Raw genomic sequence first — 27,344 nt, forward strand, 5'->3', positions numbered from 1 at the left:
GGTCAATCGTTCAACAGGTTGACGATAACTAGCAACAGAATACAGCAAGCTAGATTTTGATCAGAAAAAATCGAATGATGTTTTTAAAATTTCTCCGGTATTTATACTTTTTGAATCTAATTTACTATTCGAGTTAAACATTTATCTCCCATAATCTTGACGAAGAGGTGTTTTCCTAATTTGTTGGGTTGTATATAGACGTATTGCATAATTTGATTAATTTCATGAAACGTGTCGTGAAAACCTAATTTTATTTCACCTTGATCACGACTCGGTGAATTTACTAATAGCTCCTTGAAGCAATATCACATCAAATTTGCATAATCTTATTTAATCAAATCATGAAATTTCACATAGGAAATCAAAATTTCAAATTACTGATCACGATTTTATGTAAATAAATTTTAGAGGACAAGCATTGCTACGCCGAGAAGTCACCAGATATCAAAAATAAAAACGGCAGTGATCTGGAATTTGCACGCTTGGGGCATATTAGTAATCTAAGAATAACGATAACGTAGGGTGACTTTTTAATTTATATAGAATTGCATTCGTGAGAATAATGAACCACAATTAGATACTAATGAGTAAATCCCAGAGAGTCAAACAATGATGCCAAGAAGTAAGGATTTGGAATAAGACTACAAAAATGACAGATGTGAAAAATCTGCATCAGACTAAAGCTACTAAAAGGCAATTCCGGATGACAAACCTTCGGCTCCGGTTAGCAATCCATTTTCACTCAAGACACCGGGAAATTTCGACTCAAAAATTAAATTATAACCAAAACAACTTCGGCGAGTGAAAGTCTTCTCGGCTCCCCAGTAGATGCTTTTCTATTTTCCCTTGGAAATTTTTATTTGCACCATTAGGAGATTCCTCCTTGAATCCACACATTCGAGGCGCTCCAAAAGTGTGTGTACCAACATGGAGGTAACTAATTTTGTTCGCCTACTTTACATCAAGTTGTGAAAAGGGACTGAAGCCTATGGGCAGGGGGTATATTCGCTTGGTTAACACAGACAGTGCCCGAACTCGTAACGGACTAAAATAAGGAGAATTGGTATAAAATTATGGCCCAACCCTAACCTAGGAAACATACTTCGGGAGTACCAAATTTGACTAGTTTGAATAATGAAACGAACCACATGAACTATTCTCCAATTACGCACAGGCATTAGTTATGGTGCATCGTTGTTTTAGTTACTAATATTCCTAAGTCTAGTACAAAACAGAGCAATGAGTGAAATATCATCCCAGCAAGACCACGACGTCGCAAAAGTCGACGTTCTGCAAGAATCCGTTTGGTTCAGGACAAGTATTGAACACACCGAAATCGACAACCACAAACGTGTAGGCCTTAATCTAGTCTAATTCACATAGTTTTAACAAGAAATATATTTTAAAAATACACTTGAACACCAAAGCATAGATTCTATTGCACTCCATTTACAGTAACAATGTGTATGATACAAGCACTACGGAACAAAATCAGCTGGGATTGGCACATCACGACAAAAAAGTCTAATCTAGCAAATAAACCATTTACATAACTTTGAAATATACATAGAATTAGTTGAAAAAGTTCAACAGTATAAGGTGAATGTTCAGGTAAATTTCATCGTGATTTTAAAAATTCAGTAGATTATACAAAATAAAAAAGCATTCCCTTTCCGAAGCTACTTGAATGTATCGATTAAAATTTGATCTGCCTGTTCTTTATGTACTTTTCCAACTCCCACTGCAGGTGTTGGAAGTACAGGTCGCCCTGCATACTCCAGCTGGGTAAAAAAAGAATAAAGTTAACTTAATGCTTAAAAAATAAACAAGAATTCAATTTGACGTGGAACGAAAGATAACAAACTGGTTCTTTCAAATATGAACAAACTTTAAGAGTTGCACATTTAGTTAAGCATTAGGATTACCCTGTGTGGGCTGGCAGGTTTGAATCCGGTGGGGTTAATTATGTGCGAAAGGATTGCTGGACTCCTCACCGCCCTAGGGTGGTTCACGTAACCGTCGATACGTCACCGAAGTAGCTTCTTACATAGCACTGGCTGCTTGTGCTGAGCCTTCTTCAGAGTAAAAGGCATATAAATGCGTTGTAAAAAAGTGTCAGTAACAATGAATATGCTTGTTATTGAAAATAAAAATTGCATTTTGATTTTCTACGACCTATGTATTTATTTACCTTGTAAATATAGTATTTTTGCACTTTTCTTATAGATTTAAATTCAAAACCCAGCACTACAACCTGACATAGAAAAGATATTCAGACTGTCATTACTCACCTTAATACCGAGTATATTCTCAAAACGAGCCGAAACAAAATTCCAAGCACCCATATTTCTTGGTTCCTCTTGTGCCCATTTATAAGAAATACCATCTGGCAAATTTGCAACCTGTTGCCTTATATCGTGAGCAGGGAATGGGCACAATTCTTCCACACGAATAACAGCAATAGTTGCACTCAAGCCTAATCTGTCTCTTTCTTCTACGAGTGTATAATAATGCTTGCCAGAACAAAATATCACTTTTTGAAGCCTGTAATGCAAAAGTTTAATATACAGGGTGCTCATATAGTCTTACAATTTTTATAATGCAACAGGAATTTATCAATACCATCCATGGTTAGATGACTCCAACATGTGTATTGATGAAGTGAAAAAAATAAACAGTGTTTGAAATAGAGCAAACCTGGTTAGAATATATTGAGAACTGACTTCATTGCAAAATTGTAATGGAATGTTATGTCTTGAGGAAAAATGGAAGATAGCCTTGATCTCAAAATAGAACCATTACTACTATTAGTTTCAAAAATATATTATTAAATAAGTAACGAGAAAAACTAAGATCTGTTCCACCTGCCTTCAGGATAACAGAAGTGTGATAAGATCAAATGGAATGCATTGGTTTTTGATTTGCTTTTTCCATTCTAACTAACATTTGTACATAGTAATGCATGCACTTACTTGCTTTGATCTTTTATTGAAGGATCTGGCAACACTGGTCTGAAATGAGTACCTGGTCCCATTTCTGACAGACAAGATGTTGCTGCCTGCAAAGTTTAATTATTATTATCAATAATATTCAGATTTGGTTCACTCTGGAAACAACAACAACAAACTGTTACGTCAGAATTTTAGAATACCTTGTAAACTAAAACAAAAGATATACCAGGGCTGTATTGGAACAGTTGGGGTATCCAAAAAGGATAATTTGTAGTCAATTTCATTTTGAATGTTTTATTTTTCGATTTTATGATATGTTATTGCAAATTAGCACAGTTTTTGGAAAACAGTAATATTATAGAATCTAGTATTTTATAATATAGAACAGTAATTTAATATTTCACTGAAATGTGTTGATTGGTACATCATGTGTAAATAAATTTGGAATAAGCTTGCCATCAAACCTCGGTTCACCCTTCACAGGTAAATTAATATTTCACTGAAATGTGTTGATTGGTACATCGTGTGTAAATAAATTTGGAATATGCTTGCCATCAAACCTCGATTCACCCTTCACAGGTTAAAACTGTGGTGGAGAATTACGTGCGATACGATTGCTGGACTCCTTGCTGTCGTAGGCTGATTGACACAATCAATGAAAGGTTACAGATTCCTTCACCAATATTACATCTGAAACAAATATGAAATTCTCTCCTATCCCAACTCTCTTTGGCACGACTCTCTTTGGCACGACTTACAGGTAATCTGAGGAGTGTTTTTGGTGAAGCAACAACAAGTGGTTTTCTATAATTCCTTATCATCTGTCTTCGCAATAAATGAAAATATTGAGCTGGTGTTGTGGGATTACAGAAATGAATGTTGACGTCATCTCCATCAATACCTATTAAGTAAGCATTGGACTGAATATTTAAGGATAAATAAAAATATACAAATAAATTGCATAGGTTAATAAATAAAACCCACAAGCAGCATTTAATTATTAATGCAGTAATAACAACAATAAACATACATAAATATCTGTTGGAACCACGAGAGACTAACTACTTATGTTCCTCTACGCCTTCGCGCTATTTGATCCATATGCATAATAATACAAGGATGCTGTTTAAAAAAATGTGACTATTCCATGTGATTCATGAGTCTTGCAGCACATTAACAAAATTGCATTTTTGTCTGATCAAGGTCGAAATTCTTAAGCATATTTCAACTTTGACAGTGACCTTGGTTACGGGAATTCGTTTGTGTTAGAGTGCAACAAGATTCTTGAAGCGCATACAAAAGAATGATATTTTTGCCAGACAAAACAGAAAAAAATTTGAAACTAATTAGATTTTGTTGTGTTAAAATCACGAACACAATAGAATATAATGAATTAAAAATGCAGAAACAAGGTAATAGAAATGTAAAAAAATTGCTTATGCGGTGCTGGGAGTGAGAGAAAAAAATGTCTCCCTCCACACTCAACAAATACTGCCAGTCTGTTTTTGTATTACAAGTTTCCAAATATAAACATGCCCAATACATCACGAATTTAAAATAGTTTGGTTTTCCTTATGGGACCTTTTTACACAAATTACACATTACACTAAACAGTTATAAGTTTCTTGAAATGATATCCTCTCTCAGTGAACGCATGATTATTTCAATTCTACGGAAGTAAAATGAATCAAACATTGAATGACTTACCGTCCTCTTTGCTATTTGTTCCTTGTAAAAACCTTTCAATTCTACAAGACGAATGTTCTGGACCCATCCCATCATATCCATGGGGTAATAACATAACAAGACCACTTTGTGTCAGCCATTTCGCTAGAATAATAAAAATTGTGAAGAGATGAAGATTTTAATTAATCCTCTATGGGTTGAATTTTTGGGTAGGCCTATTACATATCAACCAGATGGAAGAAACTACTATTACTGTGTCAGTTTTCCACCAATTTGGGGCGGTTATCGGGACATGACAAAATGTCCTTACCTCTTGAAACAACAAAAGAAGGAAAAACCGCCGAAAAAAACATGTGATTGAATTTTGACAATGGTACCTTATCGCAATGCAATGCATGTTTATGTCTGAATTTGTTTAACTGAATTCAAATCTGGTCCTTTGGTATTATTTCTTTATTCGTCTCGATGATTATCTTGAATTTTCTTATATTTGGCCTGACTACCGAGTTTTATATGCTTATGTCTGGCAATTGGGGATTCGGTTCTTGTGCGATACTAGTTTAATAATTTACGCTTAGCAGGAAATATTGCCATATTGTCAAAACTCTAGTCCACCAGTTCTCAACCAGTGGGCCATGGCCCACTGCTGGGCCAAAGAAACATTTACCGGTGAGTCACAAATCTTTCAAAAATGCCAGACGTATTGGTGAAATAGTTAAGTTTGATTGTATTAGAAATTAGTGATAATGCTGTTTTTTGCTACTGAATAGTATTTTTCATTTTAATTATTAAAGTGGAAATGCCTATCTTTGCAGAATTTTTCTTCTGTTCTTCCCTTGCATGAGAAAGTTTATGGCCACCGAATTTTTTGTGCAACGAAAGTAAGCCAAGATAGAAAAAAGGTTGAGAACCACCGCTCTAGTCACTATCGCTCACCTTCTCCAGAGTTCACGAATGTATCAACAATAATTTGTGCACCATTAAAAAAATCTCCAAATTGAGCTTCCCATATAACAAGTCTATTTGGGTTCTCAACACTCATTCCATACTCAAATCCAAGAACTGCTTCCTCAGATAGAAGAGAATTCACAACCTAATCAAAAAAAAATGCATAATGATTTTCCTAAGAATTATTTAGACAATCTCAAAAATAGGGTTGAGCATCTGTGTACATTTGATATGTGTTTGAATTAAAAGGACTCTACAGCAAGACCCTACACATTTTGTACTATATTTCAAGATTCAAATAAAGTACGAGCGTAATAGACAAATATGAATGCAATAATTGATTATGTTTTCATCAGCCTGCTTGTCCAATGAAATGTGGTACGAGAAAAGATATATTTCGAATTTTCTAATGAATATAAATCAAAATGAAATGTGAAAACTAGAATAGTACTAACGATAGATATATACATCAAGTATTCAATTTATTTTCAACCAATAGTTGGCATAATGCCTCGTAATTGTCAAAAGCATCATGGTACAAAATTGTCACCTACTTCAATTTGACTTGTCTGGTTTTCACTCAGATGATTGAGGGGAACATGAATTATTTCAGAATCTTGACAAACAACGACAGCATGACGATGACTGAATGTTCCTCTGCCAACATCCTGACCACAAAGTCGGATGCTGAAATCTGAAAATAGTTTTTTTTATAGTTTCTTCAATAATACAAAGCCCACCAAACCAAATTATAATAGAGAAATTTTACCTTGTTGCAACAAAGACCCAAAAGCGAGAGCTTCTGCTGTTGCCCAGTCAACAGGACTTCCAGTTTCCATTTTATTTCTGCGAACATCAGCATACATTTTCACTAATCGTGAATGCATTTCCTAACAAATAGATATGAACACGAAATATTTAGAAAAGGTATAACAATAATGAATAATGTTGAAAAAATGGTCTCGAAAAGTCGACTTGGTGCACATCGAGTAAAACGAAATGTACAGCACTAAAAAATATTACTAAAAGCAAACAAAACCCCAATAAAACTTAAAATATGTGTACAGCGGCCCTGCACAACAAGAGTATTAGCAACAAAAAAGACTGACCAGTTTTGAATTATTAATGATTCCAAGATTGGAATTACAGCCAAATTCACTTTATATTTATCAAGATTGCGAATAGTCTATTGCAGAATGGTGCAAACGTACGGAACCTATTACCGCGGCCCTTAAAAAACTTGGTATCTCATTATTTTCGAATGCTTTTCCTTATTTGTAACGACACCTTTGATGTGGTGCTACATGCATTGGAAGTACAGAAACGCTATAGATATATCACTTATTGTGTAAAAATAACAATCACTAATCAAAAATAAAAAACAAATTCAAAAACTTTCAGCTGGACTGTTAATTTCTAGATTACTCAATTTTTTTTTTTTTTAAATTCTCCACATTAGATTACATTTAAAGATACAAGATGAAACACTTAATAAATGAGAATATAGACATGAGTCAGATTTACCAGTGAGTCTGGAACTTCAACAGATTTTACTCCAATATATGCTAAGTTGTCAACTGGATATCCTGTATCCCACAAAGTATATTCCGACGATTGTGGAATTTTCATTGATGACCATTGTTCATGTAGAAAAGTACGAGGAGGAATGTATGAATCTGTGTTCTTTAAATGCTCGTTAAATTTAGATTGAAGTTCTTCGTTCCATTGACTGACTTCTTCGGAAGATATAACTTCAGATTCCTAGGTTCAATTTTAAGCATATTAAATACTTGTATCAAACAAAATGACACTAAACTCTATGGAAATGTGGAGATCATGGATGTCCAAATTGAATCGAGTAGTCATAATTAATCATATTAGATCTCTTCAATTCTTGATAATTCAGAACAGTTTCACTTAAAGCATTATTGTTTCCAATTGAAGCATCACAGTATGGCCAAAAATGACTTCTTTTCAATTATGGAAACTGTAAAAAATAGAAAAGCATAACCAATTCAGAATATATGTGATATTCCATATAATTGAAAAAATGATTTTAGAATCTATATTGAATAGCAGATTACTCTTTTTTGGCCATCCCCAAGAAAAATCCATCCTACTTATTTGAAATCTATAAAACATAAAAAAAGATTATCCTATTTTAAAATATCTAAACAAAGCATTCCACATTAATACCAGTATAATATTGGAAAATTCATAAATATAAAAATGTAACAATCAGACAACTACAGATGACACCTTAAAGAGGGGGAAAATATGATCAGGTTTCTGGAGCCAGGGTTTGGCTCGTAATCATCAAGTTGAATAATTATTTTAAACAGACCATAAAAGATAGCGTGCAGCTGTGAGTACATAAAAGTTGTTGTTGTCAAAACTTGGGTTTCCTCGTAGTTCAGAGATGGAGTCGAACCCAAAATTTCATTCAATCCGAAGTCGAGAGCCATAGTAAAAACCCTGGAGTTAATTTTTCCTGGCTCCACAGACCATATAACTATATACTACCAAAATAATATTCCTACATTTTAATAGCAATGTTACCACAAGTTTCTGAGCATAATAATCAGGTACAGAGTGCCGAGCTTCAATTTCTTGATACATGATTGGTTGAGTGAACGAAGGATCATCAATTTCATTGTGGCCCCATCGTCGAAAACAAATCAAATCCACAATGATGTCTCTGTAAAGTGATTTTGACATCATAGCAGGATAAGTATGTTTACATAAGTATGCCTAAGTGGATTTCTGTCTAGCTACGAAAAAGAAAATATTGATCAATAATATTAAAAGCTTTCCTGTTCTGTTATACCAATCTTATTCATGGCTTTCACTCAGAATAAGGCCCTATAAAAGCTGCCAAGGATATCTTATGATATGAGCGGAGCTACTATTATATAGAATGGCATTGCCTACCCAATTTATACACTCTGGATGTGGTGGGAGACATGGGATTAACTGAGGCTGCATTTCAATGCTGAAAAAATTCAGTTTTAACAGATTTTCATCATAAAACATCATAAATATGTTGGCTGTTGGGGATAATCACTCACGAGATGAGTTTAAGGTCGTTAAGACTCACTTTTTAAACTTCTTCCGATATTCCATTGCAATGTTTGCAACTTTAACGACATCTTCTGGATGATCTCCATTCACATGTATAACGGGACATCCAATTATTTTACCTGGAGGCAAATAAAACAAAAAACAGAGTCATTCAAACAAAAGATAGAATAAGAAACCCGAGAAGGGAATGATCATACGCAACTAATATTTTCTTCATGAGACAACAAGATAATGTGTCCTATTATAGATATGTGAGAGACCTTGGAATAGCATGTTCAGAATTGGTGAGATTCAAAAAGATATTTTCCCTGTGGTGTACTTCAAATAATTAAGAGTATTGTTTCAAGTGAAAAATTGAAGACAATTTGTAACAGGACCACATTTTGATGAAATTTAGAATAAATCAAACTGGATCAACATAAACCATTGTAAAAATGCTAATTGCTAAAAAATTAAAAAAATTTTATCTTACAAATTTACAATAAAATAAAGAGGCATAGCCAGAAATAATAGCTCATAATTATAATCTGAGGTAAATATGCAAGTGATTTCTGATGCAGATAATAACAAGGCAATAAAAATGTTAAAATAATAAAAAAGCAAACTTAAAAATTGCATACCAAAAACTCATCATACTATCACTAATTTAGAGTTGTCATATACAATTTTCTCTTGCGGTACATACCGATATCACTAGAATATCTTGATGATCTTCCTTGATGTGATGGAGTTGTGAAACCAATCTGATTATTAACAATGAGATGTATTGTTCCACCAACAGAGAAATGAGGAAGATTCGACATATTAAAACATTCAGCTACAACACCTGGACAGATTAGAAGTAATAAAATGAAAAGCTGGCCTGCAATATCCATTTTCATTAATCATAATAACAACATACTTTAATGAAATTTAATAAATAAATACTATAATAAATAAAGTACTACACTCTCATTAACAAATTATTCAATCATGGCGATTGCGTCCAGTCCTTTATCACATCACGCAAGGTTGCACTCGGGCTTATGTGAGCACATAGCTTATACAGGAAGCAACAGAGTGTTGAGTGTTATGGAAGAGAGTCACAGATTATGATACTTTGAGAACCATTGAGCTAACCAGTCATTCATTTCACATGCATCAATTCGATCGTGAAGGAATTAAGTCCCCATGAATCAATCTGCAGCAGCAAGGAGGAATTTGATATAAGCTCAAACATACTCGCAGTATATAATTTAATCATCATTACCCTGCCCTGCAAAAGCTGCATCACCGTGCATTAGGAAACACAATGCTTTCTTTTCATCAATAGGAAACTCATCTGTTGAATGTTTCCCTAGAGTTTGCGTTAACTGTCTTCCGCGACATTTCCCCATTGCTACAGAATTAACAGCCTTAACACAAAGAAAATTTAATTTAAATACATGACAGATGTCCTACAAATACCAATGACAGTGTCGTCTTAGTTATTTAATAAGTTTCACCCATATTTAAGATTTATTTCTTGCTAATATATAAAAAATTATTTTTGCGACACTGAGATTGCCTATGGTAGCAGGGAGTACAAGTCGGTTGAAATGTACTTCCACGATGCAGGCAATGCAGTGAATATTATACCGGTATGTTTAGTCACTCAAGTGAAGTAAGTTATTAATGCTAGATTATTCATTGTTAGCTTTCTCTATACCAGCTATGGGCAACCCACGGGCCAAATGTGGCCCGCAAAGAAAAATTGTGCAGCCCGCCGAGAAGTAGCAATTTTGAATGGTGTTAAATTAGTTTAATCTGGTATGTGCGAGTAATCGTAATCCCATTGCGTTGCAAAGCCTATACCTGAGTGCTGAGTCTAATATATTATCTATACCTATATGAAGTTACAATGCGCTAACAGCTAGCTTGTGCGAAGCGAACAACGCATCTCATAAGATCATTAGCCAAAATTTTTATGCCTGCAACTACTAGAAAGCCTATGTTAAACGTAGGTGTGGCCTGCAGTTTCACCCAGTTATTTGTATGTGGCCCTGCTGTATTAAAGGTTGCACACCCCTGGTCTATACTAAAAGTACACTTGTACAAACCATTGCAAGCATTGAGCAAACAACATACACACTTAAAGTAAATTAAAAAAAGCACCAGTACAGCACCAATTCCTGTACATCATGTATTGTAAAAATTTGCATAGTCAGAAATCAGAATACATAATCAGGCTTAATATGTTCTGTAAATAATATACCTCTAAATGTGAAGGGCAAGGCAGCATAGTAACATGGACTGTGTTATCATCATACACAAGATCAGTTGATGATGTTAAATGAGAGATAACATCTCCAGTAGAATATGACGAGGCTTCTTCAGGGAATTCAGTCAAACCTTTCATTTTACGGAATAAAACCTGCCAAATGAAGACATTGCATTATATGGCTTGTAGATCACACTATTCAAGTGGGAGGAAATCTGAAAGTCTCATTGTTATTATATTGAATGGACAGATTCTCGGCTGGTTACTTGAATATGAGTATAGCTAACCAGTAAATCATTCCAGAGGCATGAGCTTAGATGGCGAAGAAATCTGTTAAGTTATTAAGTTAACATCTTACAGACAGGAAAAGGCCAGTATTCTTGATCAAATACCTACATACAATGATTTGTATCAGAAAACCCATAGTGGTGCACAAGGGTTTTAATAAGACAACGGAGAAAGTTATAAAAATTCGCAAATTCTTAATCTAAAGTAAAACAAAGAAAGATATTCTCTTCAATCTAATCATAATATGAAGCAATATTTACAAAATTCAACCGATAAAAAGTTACAGGGGTTTAAAAATCAAAAATAATTTTTTTTTTATTTATTAGATAATGATACTCAAAACATCCTTTTCAGGTTTAGTCCTTGAAATGTGCACCTAATGTTTATCAAAATATAGTGATTTTTACATTGTGTAAGCATTATGGCCAAGCGATTTATTTAGACAAAAAAATTTAAAACCCAAGAGAAGCAAAGCGACCCAACAATTGACAGGTTTACCCACTATGTCTGTTTTTTTGTTACATACCTCTGGAGGTAAGTCTAGTTGGCCGACCAATAAGTTCAATCTTCCTCTATGAGGCATGCCTATTATAACTTGCTCTATTTCATCCTTCGCCGCAAACCTGAAAATTTCATCAGAAAAAGCTGCAGCACTCTCAGCACCTTCACCTCCATACCGTTTCACAGTTTTGAATTTGCTATTAATAAAATGATCTATACCCTGCGATAAAAACAAGCATTTTGTAAGTTTCTTCGAATCTGATGAGATATTTTTTTACTGTAATTTTTATAATAAAATTAAACCATAATGCAATCTATGTGGATAGTGTGTTTTATAATTTATTATTAATTTTGACAAAACTTAATTTCCCTAAAGAAACTAAGTTTCTGAAATGCTTTCTCTGATTTTGTTCATTATAGATTAGGTTAAGTTTAGGTTCAAAGAAAGTATTAGGAACATAAGAAAAACAGAAAAAAATGGTATATTAACCAAACTTTATTATCTAAATCACACCTAGCATAAACACACACAAAAAAAATTCAAGTGGGGCAGATAATAGAATGATAGTATCCATTTTCATACTAACAAAAAAAGTTTGAATCAAAATTCGAAATCAGCTCTTAGCTGCTAACTTTTGTTGAAAAAAATCCACTAATAATAAAATTAATTCATAAATTTTTGATTCGATATCCAATTCGAAAAAAAAAAGTATTTAGAATTGGGAACCCTAGCTTAGCTGTCAACTTTTGATGAATAAAATTCATTAATTATAAAAATATTCCATATCTTAATTTATCAGATCAATTAATATTAATTAAATCAATAATATTCCCGTCCCCTGTATAGCAAAACATGATTTATGGTATAATTATAATATGTCACAGTTTGAATAGACTAAGAGTACTGCTTCACATGTATTAACAAGAAAATTATAGATATAAGCCGCTAAGCTTGAAATGAGGAAATATTCCAGTTCATGCAAATTTCTTGATTCATTGATTGAGTGCAATTTAAAACCATTTTGAACGCAGATGTGCATTCAAAATTATCAATTTACATAAATAATATTATCAATTGTGATTTATATATTCAAATTTACAATATGAGTATGGGCAGTGGGGGCACCAGTGACCATGGATGTCCAAAACGAATTGAATATTCGAATTTTATCATATTCGATATAGTATATCTTTGAATTTAGGAATAATTTAGAACCTTGATATTGAAAAAGTATAGATTTTGTGCCAGACAAGTGATCTAAACATACCATATCTTAACCGGTAACAAATAACACAGAGAAAACAATGACCATTATATTTATGTCATTTCAGATACATAATTTTCCCCATGAACTTGCCCCAAATTCAGAATGTATTCAATATTACATATTCAAAAATATTTTCTCAGAATGTATTCGGAATAGTAAAATTCTGTTTTGGCCATCCCTCGACCACCCTAAAAAGGACATACCGAAACTACCATTCCAGAAATTTCATACAACCTGAGATTTAATCAGTAGCTCAGCAAGATTTCTTTTCTTCTTATCATCTATTTCTTCATAACGAGCTTGATTAATGCTTTGACAAATGAATTCTTTTTCATCAGAAAATTCTAGTTGAGAAGTTTCAACAGATATTGACCCACAGAAAACATGTTCCAAATGAGAAATAAGATCTGAAATACTAATTGTTGTTCCACCTAAAATAGAAAAGAAAATCTAAAAATTAGTAAATAGAGACATTGGCAGGATATTGACATATCAAACATTATATAAGACTAAAATTACATTTGAAGAAAAAGACATTACTTGTACTTGTTTCAAAAAATGTAGAAACATCCCAACAAGAATAAGCAGGCTTGTCAGGCAGGCTTTAATTATCTATTCTGGTAAATGATAACAGGAAATTACATCCACATCTGAATCAATATCTGAATACTACAACCAATACTTATAAATCTTCATCACAGTTTTCAAGTATGTAGATTCATTTTCTCATTAATGGTCTTTAAAACAGATTCTCAAAATGAAATTCAGATTCAAATTAGGGCTGGGATGCTGAAGCTAGAGCTGTAACATTTTCATGGAGCTGGTACCAGAGCCACCAGAAATTTCAGTGGCTCCAGCTTTTATTAACAATCAAATTATATTTTCACATTTGTAATTTTATACTTATTTGAATAAACTAAGTTTCAAGAGAATTAAATTGCTATTTCTTCCCAAAACACTCACCATTCAGAGTGATATTTGAATTCATATCAAGTCCATAATTTTCTGGCCTCAATTCTTCAACATCACTCTTTTGACTTGTTTTGTAAAGTGGATTAACATCTGCTTTTTTATGACCATGCACCCTGGCAGTAAACAAGTGAAAAATGAACAAGAAATTTAAAGGAATTGACTCTTATAATTAGTCAATTTACAAAAGTTTTGAGTTCAACCTCAATAGCTTATATCTGTTTTCTTGGTTGTGTTGACATGAACTGCTTTAATTAAGTCTTGCATCAATCAGTATCTACTGACATGCAATTCTACACTATAATTCTGCATAGTTTGAGCAGCTCTTGGCACTTTCATGGTCACCAGTAAATATGCTCAGAGATCAATCTCTTTTATTTTCGAGTGAGTGCGCAATTTTCCTCATAATAATGCATTGTCTATACTCTATACTATCTGTGTTGTGCAATTTATATAAACTTTGATATGTTGTTGGCATGTCAGGAAATATTCAAAAATGAACAACACTACAAATTTGACTTTTGAAAGTTTTATGCAAATGTGGGGTACTTCCAAATTACTTCCTACAGCAAGACTCACGAATCACTTGTAAATATTATCTGCTATTCATTTGTATAGCATTCATCGCTAAGTAAAAAAAACAATGATGCTGCCGGCAGTAAATTCAAAGTAAGATGATATAAAATCAGCATACCTGTATGCTTCAATTAGTCTTGCAATTCCTTGTGACTGTGCATCGTCAAACTGTTGAAGACTAAGCCCTGCAGCTTGGAAACTGTTGTTATTAGAGAAGTTGCAATAGAGAGATCGCTTCGGTGAACTTGAAATCAACCTAGAAACGAAATATTCAACATTATACTGGTATATACAACTATTTAAATTGACTAATGGCTTGCATAGTTCAAAAGTTTTTCTTTTAACTCATATTTTTACTATTTTCAGATTAAGAACACCAAGTATTTACTATTCTATGAACAGCAACTTCATGAAGAAAAGATTGCAGAATTATGGGTCAATATCAGGGTCTCGTACCTCAAGTATTTCTAGTTAGCATAGCATAACGATCTTTGAACATGTCAATCCCAACCCCCACCCCACCTGCAGACCTGATTTTTGAATGACGCAGTCAGGTGGGATTGACATATGCAAAAATTGTTTTGCTACACCAACTAGAATTACGGTACTTGAGGTACGAAACTACACTAGAGACTAGACCCCAATAGCACTCACCTAATCTTATCATATTCTGAAAAGCTATTTAAGCATTGGTTGATCTTCATGCTCTGTGAATATGTCCTCCATTTTGATGGTCCATATCGAAAGTAACGAAGCATTTTATTAATCTATTTGTTCCTAATGAAATTATTAAAAGACAAACCAGGGTCTTACTACTTACTGACTAGAAGAATACAAAGAAAATCGGAGAGTAACAGCACTGAACAGGCCAGAAAGCCAACACTTAATACTTTTTCTATTACAGTGTTTTCCCGAAATAAGATCTAGCCTGAATTTTAAAAATGATTTTAGTATAAGCCCTCCCCTCAAAATAAGACCTAGTCATTAAGGCGAATTTTTTTTTTATCAAATAGAGAGCATGTAATCTCTCCTACACGTTTTCCAGAGGTCGATAATATGGTCATTTATCAATAATCTATGATCAGCATTTATTTTTTCAAATAAAAACGTGGTATTTAAAGGTAAATGGATATAGGTTTTCATATTTTGTATATTGGAAAAATGAAAATAAAATACATCCCCCTAAAATAAGCCCTAGTGTTATTTTTCAAAAGAAAATTGAAATAAAACCCTGTCTTATTTTTGAGAAAACACAGTATGAACATTTTCAGTGCCTAGCGAATCGACCCACTGTGAGCTGAACAGGAAAGGAGAAAATTGCATTACAAAATTACCAGCATGCAACTTATTTGTCAATTTTAAATTTTTTCTCTTCAAAAATGAAGAAATGTCAATTTCAGTCTCTAGGAAAAAGTGCTCTCATAGTGAACACTGCAAAGAACTATAATACATGAAACGGAGTCAGACTGAAAACTGTCACATTCACCTTTGTTGCGAATTCAAATATGATGAAGAATATTTGTTCATACACGCCTAATATGTTGGGTGGAGCTTTTCCCAGATTTAGCTCACCAGCATTCAAGCAAGTTAACGTTGAACTGACATCTGTAAATAAGGATCATAGTATAAAATTGATAGAAATTTTTAATTTAGTCAGAAACATCAGTTGTATCGACTGAAACATCGGTTGTATTGGCTGGAACATCGGTTGTATCGGCTGAAACATCGGATGTATCGGCTAAGGGCCAAACAGCAGGGTGATCAACCCTATATGAATCAAGTCTTTGTTTGAATGACAAGGGCATGGGTTTCGCTAGAAGACCAAGTTCTCTGGCAAGTGCTACAGAAGCTTCTAGCAATTTTTGTTTCCTTCTACAAACACCAGTCCTCAGGTTGTGATGGACATTTCCACTATAGGGATCAATAAAATGATTAAGCAATATCATATTTTTATAACTAACAAACAATTTCTCATCTCGACATATTGGGCAAGGACTACCAGTTTGCATCTTATTATTATATATACAAGAATTCCTTGTTGTTTGTATTGGTCTCGATCCCTTGTGATTTCTTCTGTAATCTTCCCATACAAGTCGATCACCATATTTATCTTTAAAATCCAATGATGAAAAATATTCAGTCGGCTCAAATCCATTATCTATAACAAATTTTTTCCACAACGAATTCTGTTTTTTGAACATAGCATCGGGTGACTTTTTTCTATAATATGGACCCCACACTTTCTCATAGGCATTGGATCCCCAAACAGCACCTGTTGCAACATTACGGAATTCTGGAAATGGCTTGAGTTTTGTTATGTCAAGTTCTGAATATGCTTCTGCATTAGAATCATTTTGATTCATCCAGTCAGAATCATCCCATAAAGATTTTTTATTTTTTTGCTGGTTTGATGTTGAAGAACTGCAAAAGCGGTTCTGTTGCAATGATAGATGACTCGAAGGAAACGAAGTATCACTCAAATGTTGATGACAGGATAAATGAGTTTGTGGAGAACTTGAGCTCCTGATAGTCAAAATCTTTAGGTGAGAAGTATGCAGCACTTTTCGAAGTTGCCACACAAATGTCATTTTAAAATTATCTGAACAACTAAAATAATTACAAATTTAGTGAAATATTACCATTAAATTATTGCATACAGCGAACTGATTTATTCTTCAAGCCAGGTAATAAAAAGTTATCATGCTTTCAAATGGCTGAATGGTGGTAACTATTACTGTATTAATATATAGTATCTCACATATGGTACTCAACTACTTAATACCAACTAAATCTCTTCTCCCATGACAACTAACTAAATTTCTCTAAATTGGCCAACCCCTTCATGTTTGTTGTAAAACGTGACGAGTCTCATGTAGTTTAGTACCTAACATACTTCTAGCAATCTAGTGGGCGTAGCATGACAATTTTTTCATGTATCGAAAAATTGTTATGCTACGCCCACTAGAAGTACGTTAGGTACAAAACTACACGAGACCCAATGTGACATTGCTTTAATACACAGCAGTCAGGCAGTGTTGGGTGTCAATTCCTAAATCTGCAGTCATTCGTCATTAATCCCCAAGTTCCCATATCACAGACTTATTATCATTCAATTAGTTCTATATTCTGTCCAACTACCTAAATATTAATTAGACATCTTCAACCTGAAGTAAACCAGATATAGAATAGTCTATATACGGTTTGATGGCAATGCAACTGTTATTCTGATCGCACGAGTCTGCAAGTGTAAGTCGACTGTCTGCAACGCCGGCCCAACTGCAACCCGAAAAATTATATTCCCGGACAGTTGGTCGACTTCAAAGTGACTATCCAACCTGAAGTAAACCAGATAGACTACATATACGGTTTGATGGAAACGCAACTGTTATTCTGATCGCACAAGTCTGCAAGTGTCAGTCGACTGCCTGCAACGCCGGCCAAACCGCAAACCGGACAATTATTTTCCCGGACACTTTGGTGGACTCCCAATCACGGTTCAAACATTTTTCGATACCTCCTTCGATAACGAGAAACTTTGGCGTTTCGGTTTTTATTGCTGTCGGTGCCGGAAAACAACTACCGTGTTTTCTTGAAAATAAACAGTGTCTTATTTCAATTTTTTTCGGAAAATAACACTTGGGTTTATTGTCAGGGGATGTCTTATAATTTTATTTATCAAAAACAAAATTAGAAAGTACAGAATCAGGAGATTTCCAAATATAAAAATTATTAAAACCGATATTCATTTACTTAAATATTATATTAATCATTTAAAACGTATTGGGAAAGATTTCTTGCGATCGACCAGGTAAAAACATTTTGCGTTATTGACTAGGTCTTATTCTAAGGGAAAGGCTTATGTTGAAATCATTCTTAAAATTCAGGCTAGGTCCTATTTTCAGGGTAGGTTGAATCCTCGGGGAAACACGGTAGGAATATGGCTATTTATGTAAGCAGATACGATGCAAAACAATAATTGGACCTCTTGAAGAATGCGCACCAAGATGGCGCGCAACCTGAACTCAGGTTGTGTACCAGGTTAGTGTTCAGGTTATGCGACATCTTGGTGCACATACTTCAGGAGTACCCAATAATTATTATGGGAACACAAACTGTACACTGATGTAATTTCTCGAAAACTGGTGGGAGATTTTTACGACAATGTTGGATTCTCGAGAAAGTTTATGTATATTTTTTCGGGTTTATTCACTGAAAAAATAAAATGATTCTTACTTTGGACAACTCATACATGAAATCCTGCCTGAACCATTGAGGTATATATAAATTCAATGGCCTGTACAGGGTTATTGTCATTGAGTTATATACACCTCAATGGTTATTTCGGATCTCTTTAATTTTTACTATTCGGATAACAGACATATCTGTATATTCCGTATTTTAACTATCCGATTAACCTGGTAGTTAATAGAAACTGCTTGATTTCACGAGATTTTTGTGATGCATTGATCAAAAATCACGACGACACATTTTTATGGTAAATATATAAACGCACACTGACGAGCATACACATTACACAATGGACCTTCCCTCGACTTTTGACCCCCGAAAAATTCCTTCTTTTACTTTATCATTGCAAAATTTTTGGGGCTATTTTAGGAGTGCTTTTTCGAGTTGGCGCTTGTAAAATGGGGTATGTGTTTCAAACCATTATTATGATTCATCGCATACAGCAATCTGTTTTTTAAAAGTACCGGTAAAGAATTTAAGCCTAGTCTATCACAGCTATTTTTTCACTCACAGAGGGATTATTGAATAATCTGCTTTATATTTGAGTTTCCGAAACACAACTGAAATCTAACGAATGGAGAAACTGAAAACGCGAAATAGAGGTAATGTTTACGACCACGCTTGAAAATCTGTCTGAGTGAGAAAAGTGTCTGAGCGGATGCGGAAAGGGAGCATTGTTAAGTCACTTTTTGCATCTTGCTGATTGGCCAATGTCACGAAGTAAACAAGGAAGTCGATGCTCGGGGAAAGGTCCATTGAGATAAAAGTTTTATTCATTTTGTTTTTATCAATTATTTTATCGTAGCGTCGTTTATTCTGATTATGGAGTCAAAATAAACCGATACTATACCGTTACAAGTTTTACTGTCTTACAAGTGCGTGAAAGCACAATGCGCTAGATAGGTAATCAAAAGGTACCACTCAGCCGTGCCAAACAACAAATAAATTCCAAATGTAGGATAGGAATGAGGCCATCCACCACCTGCAAGGCCCGATGATACATAGCCTACGTGGCGTCTACCGTGCAGTATTGGCATTGTGTCCAATCCCGAACCAAAACACGCCAACATACCCGAATCCCAATGGCAAAAACAGCAATCCTCAACAACTTTTCCTGCGGCTCCCGTTAATGTTTTAAAAATTAATTATTTTCAAAGAAAATTTTTCATTGAAAACTAATCATTGACTCGAAATTAAAATGCTGAAGTCTATTAGTTAGTCGAATGGATTCCCCCGTGTTTATTTGCGTAGCGTTGACTAACCTATAAGATGCAATAGTGACGAAACAGTGAGCGTTTTCGCGGCCAATCGGACACTTTTCACTTGGAAAGATTTTCTGACATGGCTGTAATCATTGGCTTGCTTTCGTGGATTTTCAGTTTTTGTCGCATTTCCAGATCTTATGTATAAATCAAATAACTCGATGATTATTTTAATTTCTATAGCATTTTAATTTTGTTCCAGTAATCGAAAATAGTCTCGAAAAATCTGGCGATCATCTCAAGCAGCTACTGCACCTTGCATCCTCAACGATTACGACCCGCTTTGACAAACTTATTAGAAATCAAAGCCTAAATAAATAGCTGTTAAGCTAGGGTGGGCAAAATTTGAATTTTTTTTCGAATCGAATAATTTGAATACTTTTTTTTATACATAACAGGGATCCAGAACTTCGGAGGTCGATACTCCATTTGGAAATTAATAGAAACATTAAAAAAGTCGGCAATAAAGCGTTTTTGAATGGGTAATTTTATCATAATTGCTGATTGTCTTTGTCACCGCGATCGTTTTGGCGGCGATATCCTAAAGATGCTATTCTATATTTCCGCCCTTTCTCGTTTTTGGAAGAATAAGCGGTCGCCGAATATCGAAATTTCATATTTCTAGTATACCCTTGCGTTCACATCAGCGACAGCTGTTGAATACATTTAAGGACTAATTTTAGAATCAAATTAATTCTATTCTGAGTTTTATCCTCTGCCTTGGATTCGATCTTCCTTATCACCGATTGTAAATTAACCGTGCATGTTTAAAGTGAACGGTAACCGAGATGCAGATATTTATTATAATGATATTTGAGTTTCTCATGCTTTTCTATGGTGTCCGTGTTATTTTAGTATTAGATAGATAAACCTAGCAAATTTACGATTGCGTGAATCCTGCATGTTGATTTAAAATAGCGATTAAATAAATTGGCAATAAAGGCATTTCTAGGTCAAGACGCTAATTACACCTAATTCCTTCAAGTTTTAACGTTATTTTTTTCAACAAAACAACACACCGATGGTTATTATAGCTAATATACTTACTGAGTAATGCTCAATTTTCCTTACGGAATTTGCAAATTCAGCACTTCGCTGAATGATTTCGATTATGTCATACCTTGAGGCTTAATTATTACTGCCCAAATGCTTCAAAATTTAACAATTGTTATCATTTTCGATGATAATAGACGCAACAATTCGTGAACGAGTCAGTGCTTTAAAGGGAGTAGGACATGACATTTCTTATCCGGTTACAACTTAAATGAGTGTTTTCCATACAAGTAACTCATACCGGCTTTTGGAAAAACTTTTGGTCATTTTCAAATCCATGCTATTTACATAACTAGAGTGTTTTAACGACCTAAAATCGCCTTTTTCACAATTAAACGCCTAAAAGTCACTTTAACATTTAATTTTAAGCAACTTTTCGTTCGGTAATGCAAGAAATGGCTAATGACATGTCACCAAGCATGCCGAGTGTAAATCTGGGAAATTTATTTTAAATACCTGATCTGGTTTGACATTTCTAAATTTACGGAACGGTCGGTACGTTTTTTTTTTGAAAAATGATGAATTGAAAGGATACGTTAGGTGCAAAAATAAGCATATAACACCATAACGCAAAGACGACTTTTCAAATTTTTTCTGATAGCGAGCGCCGTTGGGAAATCTCGCACAATTCACGATTGAGTTGGAGACGCTCGAGTTCGGTGTCCAAGCAGAGTGGCGCAGGTCACGTGGTACCGGATATCCGAATCGTAAAATGCCATTCGAATATTTTATTATTCGAAAATTTTGCCCAGCCCTAGTTGTTACGTGTGTTGTTGTTACGATGACTTAGTATTTTAATTACGCGCTGAAGGTTTGTTGCTATTTTACCTTGCGTTGTTTGTGTGCGGCTCTTCATACCTTTGAGGTTTGAAATGCGGCTCTGGGACTAAAAAAGTTTGAGAACCACTGCTCTAAACTGTTCTGTTCCTACCTACCCCCCATCCTTCCAATAGTTTACTGCCTTGCTTTTACTTCCAACCTAACTTTATAAATCAAATACGTTCTTCCATTACATAATAATCATATTTATTTAGCGTATTGTGTGACAGCGAAGCTCATTCCAGCATTTTTCAGTGGTCAAAGATTGCTGTAGTCGCTAGAATGTTATTGCTTTTATTTATTTATAAACTTTCAGAGGGCCTGTTGGATTCATTTCTCACGCTTGCGTCAGTGTGAGGATGTCACCAAAATTCAAAATTGCACACCTATCGTCGGTTTCGCGATCTAATTTCAATTATCGAAGTTTTTCGATAATAGAGACCACTAGAACTGTAAAAGATTTGACACTACTTCGTTCTGGCTGTCGTGTCCATTTATTTGAGCTTTGCCCTCTTGTTCTTACATGAAAATTCTGGGCCAATTTATACATTCATATTAGATCGTTTACACTAGTGAAATCACTGGGATTCAAAAAATATAATATAGCACAATTGGAAGTAACGCAGATGTATCTCTCCCGACTTCATTATGTACCACTTTATGAATTTATTTTTTTTAAAACCAATGTACGTACTGATAAACGAGACTACCAGAAATGAAAACCGAGAAATACCAACCTAAAAGACCCAATCAGAACACAGACAATAACACACAGAAAGAGAGGGTCGCCTGAACCTTTCGTTTATAATAATAAGCATCTTGTAAAATTAACCAATGAAAAAGAGCAACAAATCGCAAGATGTAGATAATTAAATCATGCACAGTAGAGTAGCAAAAACAAATTATTTCAGACCAGATTTCACGAAATGTTTTTTATTCTTATGAAAGGGTCAATTATCTTGGTCTGTGGTTTCATTGGACAAGGTATAAATTTGAAGTTTTCATTTAATCAAAAAACTTTTTTGTTACAAACTTGAGCTAAATTGTGACATATTTTACAATCAATCACACCAATGACTTCAAGCATGTTGTCATTTTCAGCCATGTCTAAAATTTCACCAGTACACCTCAGTTGTGGATTGAGTAGTGAAAAACTTATTGATATGGGAACATTATTTCTATAATGTGATATCTGCAAATATTTCCCCTTACATTATTAAAAACTTTCATTATTAGCGATCAATAAAGTCACATGGAAATGGAAAAAGCAAAAAAAACACAAAACGAACTAAACGGACAAATAGAAATTGGATTATGATAACAAGAATAACAGTAAGAATAGATTACGAAGAAACACCATTGAGATGGGGTAAATAGAAATATTATTAAAAAATTAGTATTGTACAACCTGTTGATGACTTTGCCTTCACTCAATTTGTTGAGTTTTGAGAGAGTGAATGCGTAAGAGTAGTTGGGTGCATTTACCAAAATACGCACGGGAGAAAGGATCTTGATTCTATTTTTGGATTCACAAGAAAAAAGATTTTCCAACTATTTTATGAGATTCATCTCTGAAATAAAAAATTGCAAGACTACTCGATGTGAATACATACATTGTAATTACCAGTATAGATCTGCTGGTATATATTTTTAGAACAGAATTGATTAGACATCCCATATGTTTGAGTTTGTAATTTGAATTAAATTAAAAAATTCTTACACAACATAGTGGTATTTTAAACAAAGCGTACTTCCCGATTCCTTTGCGTCGCAGGAGGCTATACAGAAAATTATAATTAAACATAATAAAAAGGAAGGGAAGAATTGGCTACGGTTAATTATAAATGTTGTCATATGCCTTGATGAACATGGAAAAAGAGCACCAATTTATTCTGAAGTATTATTTACCTATCAAAGGCAAATATGGTACATTTTGCTTGACTCTACTACAATTAATTTTTAGTAATTCAAATACCAAGAAGGTTTATGATTTAAAATACCTATCAACTGCTGAAAAGGTCCTTGATTTTTAGGGGTCATTTTAGGTAACCTATTAAATAGCTTTACAAGGTTAAAAAATAAGTTTGAAATAAATAAGCTGCTGGAAAGTCAATTATTAGATCACCAAGCGCATTTAATAACTAGTCCAAGTTTATAGAGTTGAGAGTGAACAATCGGCAAGTCTGCCAGATTAGGATTGACTTGATTGAGATAACAGACTGTCCCAAACAAATTCACTCAACAAGACATTGAAATGAAGTACAAAAAATATATATAAAGTTTTAGTGTAAATTCACAATATCGCATCGTCAATGTTGTCATACATGACTATGTGCCTACGTATAGGGAAACAAAATAATTAATAATAAAGTAAGAATACGACTGGCATACACATCACCACTACTAACATCCATGGCATTGATAACTTGTAGCTATGATATGGGAGTCCAAACAACATAGTAAAATGTGCGTAAGACAGCGAAACTAACAATCGCTTCAACTTTAATTCAGCAACTGAAAAGTTGAGGCATTAAACCTTGAAATAAAACATCGATCCAGAAGTACTATAGCCTTAAGATCAGAGCTCAGTTGAAATTTTTTTTTATGACTGCTGTTTCATAAACGATTTTGGTAAAGAGTGAATGCTTGTACCATTTGGCATATATCATCCTTACATTGGTACGAAAGCATTAAGAGAAATATGGCAAGTGATTATGAAATAGAGAAGATCGAATTAGTTTGTCAAATGAGTAGTCATTCATCTTAGTCTAAAATAATTCATAATCAATTCCGAGGGTACCATGGATGCCAACAAAATTATAGTATGTGCAAAAAAAGTCCATTTAGAATAACAAATACAGCAAAAAAAAAACTGATGGAATCATTTTGGCCCAATAATTTAGACCTAGGCTGGAGTGTGGATGTTTTTGACAACTGAAAAATTTATTTCTGAAATTTGAAAATGGGCAATTTTTATCTTAATTCATGGTTTTGGTACATACAAATCAGCACATATAATATTCAGAATCGAAACAGGCCAGAAAAAAATTATAAGATAATATTCATATATTAAGATGAGTGTATTCCTACCTAGTGACCAAATGTATGAAATACAACACACAACCTAAGGTCAATTCTTTAGGCCTAGAACAATTTAAGCAGGTATAATGAGTGATAGGCATGTCGAAATACAGAAAAAAATTCGTTGAAAAGACCAGTTTTGAAACTTATTAAACGATCGCTTGTCACATCACTGTCAAAGGAGGTAGTTCACCCATATGTGCTGTTCACGTAGCACCCGTTTCTATGGTGCCGCTAGAGAGCGTAACTCTTCTTAAACAATCCTAGAGATGTGACAAGACTTTCGAATCTTGGAGCATATAGATTACATAGAAGGTGTGAGGGTTCTATTCAGGCTCTTGAAAGATTGATGCCCCCACATTTGAAAAGCTTCAGTTCTCTTTGCTAAAGCTTCAGCTCATTCGCAATTTTGGAAGCAATGTTTTTGAATGCGATGCTTGTTCCAGATATTCTCTGCAAAAAGAAAATGGAAACATTGAATTTTTTGCACAGAAAGTAGATAGAAATTATATTAAATAAAAATCGAAAAATCTTTAGGCAACCCTGAAAATGGAGTATGGTGTAATATTGTGTAAATTGCACAATAGCTAATATTGTCCCTGGTGTCATAAATTTCAATAAAAAATCGAATGCTTCATAATGCTCGCAAGAACAAATAAGGCTCAAATAAACTGAAAATTCTCTTGATTGCCTGTTCATGAAATATGAAAATTGTTTTGCAAAAGATCAACTACAATTCTAGCCTAAAACATTTTTTTTTCAGATACAGAGCGTAATGTTTTCCATAAGCGGAAAAAATTATTATGAACCCTTGTTAGTTGCAAATATGTCTAGCTTTTGCACTGCAATTCCTCTGCCAAATCTATAAATCACTACCCTATTACTATTTTTCGATTATATAATTATATATTTCTTCAATTGTATCACCAATTCTATCTATATTGGGTCACAAACTGAGAAATAAAAGTTTAACATATAAAAATATAATACTTTGACTCAAAATGTATTATAATTTGTAAAGGATATATGCTCTTCTCGCATAATTGTTCATAAATTATCTTCGGGTCTTGCCTAACTTATCATTGGAAAACAAAGATGGGAAAGGAGTCAATTTTCATCAGTGGCAAATTGCACAATAAAATTAAAAACACACAGATAATTTGTCAATATCATTTGGTAAAATGCAAATATATAACAAGTTATAATTTGCAGCATATTGATATTACTCCTTTTCTACATTAAGTACTATTAACAAGTTTCCCTGGGTGAAATCAGTGTGACTGTGTGAAGTATCAGAATAATTTGTGCAAAAAAAGGTGGCCTAAAATTTACATTGCAGTGATTCCCCACTCAAGACCTACTCAATAGCCGGCACTACAGAAGTATGTGTACCATTAGGGAGGTAACTAATTTTGTTCGACTACTTTACATCATGTTGTGCACAGAGACTGATTACTATGGGCAGGGGGTGTGGTGTATTCACTTGGCTAACACAGACAGTCTCCAAACTCGTTATAGAACTAAAATAAGGAAAATCGGAATAACTTCATGGCCTAACCTGGTATAGAGGTAAGATCGGGCTAAAAAATTCCAGCCCGACCCGACTCCGGCCCGTGGGTATTAAACCCGACCCGACCCGAGCCCGACTAATTAACTGGATTTGCAGGCCCGACCTGACCCGGGCCCGTGGGTATTAAAACCCGACCCGACTCGAGCCCGACTAATTAACTGGATTTGCAGGCCCGACCCGACCCGGGTCCGTTGGTATTAAAACCCGACCCCGACTAATTAACTGGATTTGCAGGCCCGACCCGAGCCCGACTAATTAACTGGATTTGCATGCCCGACCCGACCCCGTGGGTAATAAAACCCGACCCTAGCCCGACTAATTAACTGAATTTGCAGGCCCGACCCGAGCCCGACTAATTAACTGGATTTGCAGGCCCGACCCGACCCCGTGGGTAAGAAAAACCCGACCCGACCCTAGCCCGACTAATTAACTGAATTTGCAGGCCCGACCCGAGCCCGACTAATTAACTGGATTTGCAGGCCCGACCCGACCCCGTGGGTAAGAAAAACCCGACCCGACCCTAGCCCGACTAATTAACTGAATTTGCAGGCCCGACCCTAGCCCGACTAATTAACTGGATTTGCAGGCCCTACCCGAGCCCGACTAATTAACTGGATTTGCAGGCCCGACCCGACCCGGGCCCGTGGGTAATAAAACCCGACCCGACCCTAGCCCGACTAATTAACTGAATTTGCAGGCCCGACCCGAGCCCGACTAATTAACTGGATTTGCAGGCCCGACCCGACCCGGGCCCGTGGGTAATAAAACCCGACCCGACCCTAGCCCGACTAATTAACTGGATTT

At 34.6% G+C, this 27,344-nt stretch overlaps 3 protein-coding genes across 9 annotated transcripts in view; all 3 read right to left on the minus strand.

Moving 5' to 3' along the window:
• Positions 1 to 1,380: 1,380 nt before the first annotated feature.
• LOC120325963 (2-oxoadipate dehydrogenase complex component E1-like) lies at positions 1,381 to 15,390 on the minus strand. Its single transcript, XM_039392153.2, has 19 exons — positions 15,162 to 15,390; positions 14,626 to 14,763; positions 13,926 to 14,047; positions 13,197 to 13,393; positions 11,720 to 11,914; positions 10,900 to 11,058; positions 9,916 to 10,060; positions 9,352 to 9,492; positions 8,683 to 8,785; positions 8,145 to 8,283; positions 7,110 to 7,346; positions 6,355 to 6,475; positions 6,140 to 6,279; positions 5,574 to 5,730; positions 4,659 to 4,781; positions 3,710 to 3,852; positions 2,973 to 3,058; positions 2,292 to 2,544; positions 1,381 to 1,781 (listed from the first exon to the last, which is right to left on the minus strand). The coding sequence occupies exons 1-19, from the start codon at positions 15,263 to 15,265 to the stop codon at positions 1,680 to 1,682; spliced, it is 2,805 nt and encodes a 934-aa protein (XP_039248087.2). The 5' UTR covers positions 15,266 to 15,390; the 3' UTR covers positions 1,381 to 1,679.
• Positions 15,331 to 17,134, minus strand: LOC120325965 (uncharacterized). The gene has a single exon (XM_039392154.2). It carries the CDS (start codon positions 17,093 to 17,095, stop codon positions 16,157 to 16,159), a length of 939 nt encoding a protein of 312 aa, XP_039248088.2. The 5' UTR covers positions 17,096 to 17,134; the 3' UTR covers positions 15,331 to 16,156.
• Positions 17,135 to 22,669: 5,535 nt separating this feature from the next.
• Positions 22,670 to 27,344, minus strand: part of LOC120326693 (MAP/microtubule affinity-regulating kinase 3-like) — a 44,972-nt gene continuing 40,297 nt past the window's right edge. For all 7 annotated transcript variants that reach the window (XM_039393026.2, XM_039393020.2, XM_039393025.2 and 4 more), the window contains one exon: positions 22,670 to 25,423. In XM_039393026.2, the coding sequence (XP_039248960.1) occupies positions 25,355 to 25,423 (69 nt within the window). In that variant the 3' untranslated portion in view covers positions 22,670 to 25,354. The remainder of the gene's footprint in view (positions 25,424 to 27,344) is intronic.

This window comes from Styela clava, chromosome 4 (genome assembly GCF_964204865.1).
Source record: "Styela clava chromosome 4, kaStyClav1.hap1.2, whole genome shotgun sequence".
Lineage (NCBI taxonomy): Eukaryota > Metazoa > Chordata > Ascidiacea > Stolidobranchia > Styelidae > Styela > Styela clava.